This window comes from Mizuhopecten yessoensis, unplaced genomic scaffold (assembly GCF_002113885.1).
Source record: "Mizuhopecten yessoensis strain PY_sf001 unplaced genomic scaffold, ASM211388v2 scaffold4403, whole genome shotgun sequence".
Taxonomy (NCBI): Eukaryota; Metazoa; Mollusca; class Bivalvia; order Pectinida; family Pectinidae; genus Mizuhopecten; species Mizuhopecten yessoensis.
In genome coordinates, this window is record NW_018405529.1 from 438576 (window position 1) to 445353 (window position 6778).

The 6778-nt window shown below is 36.0% G+C and overlaps 2 protein-coding genes across 9 annotated transcripts in view; both read right to left on the reverse strand.

The window, feature by feature from the left end:
- The window catches only part of LOC110448964 (HRAS-like suppressor 2), an 18101-nt gene extending 13373 nt beyond the window's left edge, over positions 1-4728 (reverse strand). For 3 of the 8 annotated variants that reach the window (XM_021495493.1, XM_021495495.1, XM_021495490.1), the window contains exon 1: positions 953-1296. The gene's annotated coding sequence lies outside the window, so the exon portion shown is untranslated. Of the gene's footprint in view, positions 1-952; positions 1299-4342; positions 4359-4640 lie in introns of those variants that run through there. The other 5 variants (XM_021495499.1, XM_021495498.1, XM_021495496.1 and 2 more) reach the window with 5 other exon arrangements.
- Positions 1512-4737, reverse strand: LOC110448963. The gene has a single exon (XM_021495489.1). It carries the CDS (start codon positions 4716-4718, stop codon positions 2430-2432), a length of 2289 nt encoding a protein of 762 aa, XP_021351164.1. The 5' UTR covers positions 4719-4737; the 3' UTR covers positions 1512-2429.
- Between the last annotated feature and the right edge of the window lie 2041 nt (positions 4738-6778).

The following is a 6778-nucleotide window of genomic DNA, read 5'->3' on the forward strand; positions in this document are numbered from 1 at the left end:
CATATAACACTGGATCCTACATATAACACTGGATCCTACATATAACACTGGATCCTACATATAACACTGGATCCTACATATAACACTGGATCCTACATATAACACTGGATCCTACATATAACACTGGATCCTACATATAACACTGGATCCTACATATAACACTGGATCCTACATATAACACTGGATCCTACATATAACACTGGATCCTACATATAACACTGGATCCTACATATAACACTGGATCCTACATATAACACTGGATCCTACATATAACACTGGATCCTACATATAACACTGGATCCTACATATAACACTGGATCCTACATATAACACTGGATCCTACATATAACACTGGATCCTACATATAACACTGGATCCTACATATAACACTGGATCCTACATATAACACTGGATCCTACATATAACACTGGATCCTACATATAACACTGGATCCTACATATAACACTGGATCCTACATATAACACTGGATCCTACATATAACACTGGATCCTACATATAACACTGGATCCTACATATAACACTGGATCCTACATATAACACTGGATCCTACATATAACACTGGATCCTACTGGAGGTATGTCCGTAGGATACGAATTACTTAAAATATTATATGGGGCAAAGAAGTAGTTTCAACAGTGTCCGCACTGTTGGAATTACTTCTTTGCCCCCCATAATGTATACATATACATACATCAACGTTAGGACTACACTGTCACTTTGTATATATAATTTATACATAAATCTTGTAATATTATCAGTAAATGGCTGCCAGTATCTGAATGGTTCGCAGGCACAATACACTTGTGTATATGTTTATGTGTGCTGTTACCCATATCGGTAAATCATATGTGTATTTCAGACATTTGTAACGAACCCTTGTGCTGTAACCATCCTGTCAAACACATGTATCGATAGTTATGATGGTACTTACTGGTCAAACACCCGAAATGTCGCGTGAAAGAAAGAAGAAACCCTACTTTATTTTGGGTTTCCCAATTTGATCACGAGAACAGAACTTTCGTTTTGCATTATGATACCATTGACTAGACGAAACCAGCAGGTACGTCATGAGCAACATGTAGGTGATGTCATGGGAATTATCTAAGAAACCAAAAGTGAAACTTAACGAAATGTTAATTTCGTCGTTACAGTTGAAGTCTGAAATCGAAAATATATTTCATTTTGTGATTTATTTTCTACAATTTATTTGATAACAGATAATCGTGTTGACATATATAGATAATGTAAAATGCCGAAAAAACGAGATCTCAGGGACCTGATAGTTTGTTACAGCTATATTTGAACCTAAATTAAGGTGTTCAGAGTAATTTTACCTGTTTTAGGGGTTTAGATCGACTTTCGGTAAAAATAACACCCCCAATGATCATGTATAGGAGCATGATCATTGGGGGGTCATTTTTACCGAAAGTCGATCTAAATCCCTAAAGCAGGTAAATGACTCTGAACACCTTATAGTTTAGGTCCAAAAACAGCTGTAACAAATTATCAGGTCCCTGTGTCTCAGATCACAGTTAATTCACAAATTAATAACTGTTGAGACTTATGTTTGATTGAACGAAAAACTAAAGAATTATTTGTTTGTCAGATTAAATTTTGAAATTGTGAAAATATATAAAACACAGGCTTTAGAAATACCAGAGACAAACATACGGGGTCATTTTTTAATATTACTCTTCTTTCCCTTCTTTTACCAATTCAGATTTATCCAACTGGGCCATGTATCGAACAAAATCTAGATTTAAGTTGTAGTCTTGCAATTTAAATGTTTCCTTTGTTTTTTTATTGTTGCCATTTAACGAGTGATATTTTCATGATATATTTTGTAAAGTGCTGCCCGAAAACGAGCTTTCTGCGGCATTAATTCTCGAGTCACATCCACATTGCAGTAACATCTATGAGGATATATATGATTTTTTTTATTTTTTTATGAATATATTTTGTCCCCATTGTTACAGTACATCAGCAAATTAAAAAAATCAGTTCACTGTAAAAAGTACCTTCATACATTATTGCGCATCAACACTTAATAAAAAAAAAAGTCACATTCAGAAAACTGAGGTGCGTTTCATTTTTATTGTACATTAATTTCTGGCGTTAGAAAATATTGTATTGATAAATGCATTAAACTTACCTGTAAAATCTACAAATGTTATAACCACCGCATGGACCGACACTAACGTGCTCAGAATTATGTATAGGGTATATGTTGGTTTGTTAGTATTAACAATTGCATTTATTGCAGCAAGATCCATATATTATATAGATATAGTGTACAAATATTGAATTGTATTGAACTTGTATGGCAATATATATATATATGGGCAGCTATGTTGCCGTCACATATACAAGTTCCGTTTGAACGCTAGAAACTATATAATATTACGAGATCATTCCTTATTTTTATCAAGATGGCTGTCACTCAGATCCTTTATTGGTTTTCCAAGATAGTCGATCAGCTGTTTAAATATGTCTTGTCTTGTCGTTAAGGATATGAAACATTTGAGTCGTAAATACGCCCTGATTTCACTCATTCCTACGTCATCTGTGCCTACATTGTCCATGTTTATTATTTCGATAGCTTTGTTACTCTTCCAGGCTATCTTAAACTCCATTCGCATCCAAACTGACTCTGTTTTACTGTAGGTTTCTGATAAAATACATAAAAATGTTCTCGATTGTTGTACAGCAACTTTGATCTCTTCTTCCCAAAGATTTCCAACCGACATATCCCTACCGGGTACAAAAGTTGTGAAATTCGAACTATGTAATATTCTAAGTAGATAGTCCATAACAAATCTTCGAGAATCATCATCATTTTCATCAAAAGAAACGAAAACGTCATATTTGCATGTACATCCATCATCTTTTACAATCTTTCTCCTAAATTTTCTCAGCAAAAGTTTGATTTCAAGATGAAATAGAGATCCGACAGCTGCTGCCGTTAGTGATATTAATGCTAAACCCAGACATGTCGACAATATAATTGTTAAAACTGTATTTATGTGGGAGTTATCACAGTCCACTAAGAATGGCCCAGCCAGTTCCACAAGCGTCTTACTGTCTCCGTTTCTAATGTTTTCACAGAACAACGGATTTAGAAAGTGTACAGTTCCTCTCTCACGCCACTCCCCTATCCAGGTATTGTTGCACGTACATTCTATTCCATTATCTCCTAAGAGTACATGGTTTGGATCTAAGAGCTGGAATGATTTCGGTAGATCTTTTAGGTTGTGCTTGTCCAAATCCAGTTTTGATAACGAGACAAGAGATTTCCCCACTTCGCTATCAATAGCGTTCACACCGTTGTCTGATAAATCCAGTATACGAAGTCTGTGCATATAGACTCTGTGTTCTAAACGTTGCACGTCATTATTTGCCATCAGAAGTTCTACTAAAAAGGCACTTTCCGGAAGTGCCATGGGCATTTGCTGCATCTCTGTAAACGAACAGTTCACGATGATCCGCCACTGTGTCGGTTGCTCAATACATGTACAAAATTTTGGACAATTAATACGAATATTACAAATCATCCGGTCGTATGTCTCCGGATCGTTCATATCTAATGTTGAGTTACCTTGATTTGAACATGCGAGACCGCTCATAGTTGGAATCATGGTTATAACTTTCCAATTAGATTCCAGGTATAGTGCTACGTTACAGTCGCAAGTTAGAGTAACATTTTGCAAATCATATACACCTGTTGGTACCATTAATGGTATGTACTGTATCAGATGAGGATCCTTTTTTAAAAGAAAGGAGAACATATCCTCTTCCATGGAACAACCTGTGAACGAAATATCTCCAGAATTGTAGCGCTTATCCGAGTCAATCGTGATGTTATTGGTGTTGGTAAAATGCCCATTTAGAGCATTTTCAAAATTCATTTTGCAGAAAAGATGATTTTCTCTCATGACATTTGTAATATCAATAGTTTCAAAAACGTTATTTGAAAAGTCAACGTAGAATATATTCGTCATATTTCCGGTAAACGCATTAGCGTCCAAATTTTTCATGCTATTGTTTGATAAATCTAGCACGCGTAAATCGGGCATTTCCATGAACGTCATATTTGAGATGCGCTTAATTTTATTCCCAGCCAAAATCAATGTATCCAATTGCTTAAGGCAGTGAATTTCATCAATCGTTTCGATAAGATTGTCGGTGAAATCGATCTTCACAAGATTTTTGAAATCACAAATGTTTCTGGGGAGGGAGCGCAACCGTTGACCGGTGTAAATGGCTTGGTAACGCTTATAGGTGCTGTTGGTTGGATAATAGATCAATTCAGCTGATGCTTTACCTAAACTGGTGTATTCTACATATACATTTCCCAGCGACTCCAGTCCTAGCTCCCATGTTGGTCTGGAAAAACAGCTACAACACCTGTCATCGGTACAATTCTTGTTACAAAGTAAGTCTTTTGGTGGTCCAATATCCGGCGTCCAATCTTCGTATGGGAAACAAACCACCATCGGAATAAAAAACAACAGAACTCTCCTAGTTAAATACATATTTACACTACACGTTATATCGGAATGAAATTGTTCTCGACTGATGCAACGCTCAACGAATGAATGGTCAGTGTCCGACCGACTTACCAGTAGGGAACCCAGGTACTTATCACAGAAAGGAGAACATTGAAGGGGATACTTGATTCGGTGAAGAACACGTCCCATAAATCCAAATGTGTCAATATAACGTGATTTACATCCTAGTAGGGGTTTTCCAGATACGTTTAACTGGATATGATTTCGGCCAATCAGAGCAGCGGCGGCCGTATTGGATGGTTAATGCGGAAAAGTAAGAGTCAGATGCACAATAATATGCATATAGTGGCGCGCTGTCCTTTAGCGATCCAAACCCAGTAGATCAAAACCGGTAGTGTGCGCAAATTATTTCCGGAAACAAAAACACAATGTAAAAGCTTCTTATTTATATCAAAATAGTGTTATCTTTACACAAACAGCGAGATTAGACTGTGCTACGTTTCCACACCGACTGGTGTCATTGTCAAGCTACGTGTAATTATAAGTGACGGTAAATTGTAGAAGGTGAGCACAACTATAGGTTCGGGCGAAATGGCTTCCATCTATTAAAAGTGAAGTAGTAGAACTTGTACTATGTATAAAGACCTTTATCTCTACAACTGTATTATGTCACAGACTGACGGCATTACACATATTGGTATTTTATTAAACTCTAAACAGAACTCTTTTGAGAGAACAACACGTGGATGTAATAAGTAAAGATCGGGTACGATGTCCGTTATTCGTTCCGGTGCACATCCTTGTGCTCTCAAACCCTTAACAGTGGCGAAGTTTATCAAAATTAAAGCTTATCCATCCGCCTTATACGGGTGCGAGCTTTGGCAATTGACAAAAATCGAAATAATAATGTTAGAAAGAGCACAACATGTTATTGTTAAATCTATTCAAGGGTTTGAAAAAAGAACCAGAACTGACATGTGTACATCCTTATTTGGTTGGACCTCTATTGCGGCATATATAGACATTAGAACATTATTATTCTTGTGAAGATTGTGTAAAAGGAAACCAATGTCTCTTGTTTCTAAAGATTTTATTACCAGACATCTTTTTGTTTCGGCTACGTAGACCAGAACGGATTCATCCCCGACATAGTCAATATTAAAAAAGTATTCGTTGCATCAAAATCTAGGAAAGTTTGTTGAAACTGGAATCTTTCGAAAGAACGTATGAAAGTTGAGAATGATTTTACATGTTTTCGAGAACTACATAACCAACTCAAACCTGATACTTTATGGAAGCTAGCGCTTCGATTTCCTCAATACAGAGAATATATACAATATATAATGACAATAGTTGTAACCATCCGTAGCCTGATTACCATGGAATTATGTCATAAATGTGGGGTTTTATATCAAGCCCCAATGACACATCTAGTGCTACAGTGTACTTATACGTCCGAGTTGAGGGACCAACTATGGTGCTGTATAATTAATATCAAGGATATACTGTTTAGTGTCTATTTACACTCTCTCCCAGATCTTGAGATATTACACGTAATGATTGGAGGAAATATAAACTACAAAATTAGTGAAGAAGAGTTGAATGATACTGGATAAAATCCATCATTTATGTGTACAAGATGTGTAAACTATATTATACTTAATGTATATAACAGTTATGATTAAAAGTTAAATACATACATATCTGATGTAGAATTTTGTATAAGTTGCATTTAGCAAAATATATCACATGAGATACTATATGAACTATACTACATATTAAGATGCATGGGAGTATACATGTGTGGGCCCGTAACACCTCGCAGGTGGGGATATCCCCCACCCTTGTGTGATCCAGACCCACAAATGTATCCTCCGCGTTTATAGTTTGTATAATACAATAAATGTCTTTATTGCATGTATTTACAAATACAACGATACATTGAAAATATTCTATTAATTTAAACTGTATATACACATCCCTATATATAAAGTGTATATTTATGTAATGCATATTATGTAATCGTGTATATATGTACCAAATACTTTGTATATATGTTCCACATTACTTTGTAATCTTCATCTTTGGAGGCAATAAAGAAAAAATAATACAACTTATATAATGACGTTTGTTGGCCGAGATGGAAACGCTCAGCCGGGGGTTTAAGGTAAAGCGCACCACTGTATGAGTTGTCGCCGGACTGTGAAGAAGAGTTCTAATAGAGAGAGAGAGAGAGAGAGAGAGAGAGA

Bases quoted from the DNA above. Each gene is read 5' to 3' on its own strand.
- LOC110448963 (XM_021495489.1), bottom strand. From the start codon at position 4,718: ATGGGACGTGTTCTTCACCGAATCAAGTATCCCCTTCAATGTTCTCCT.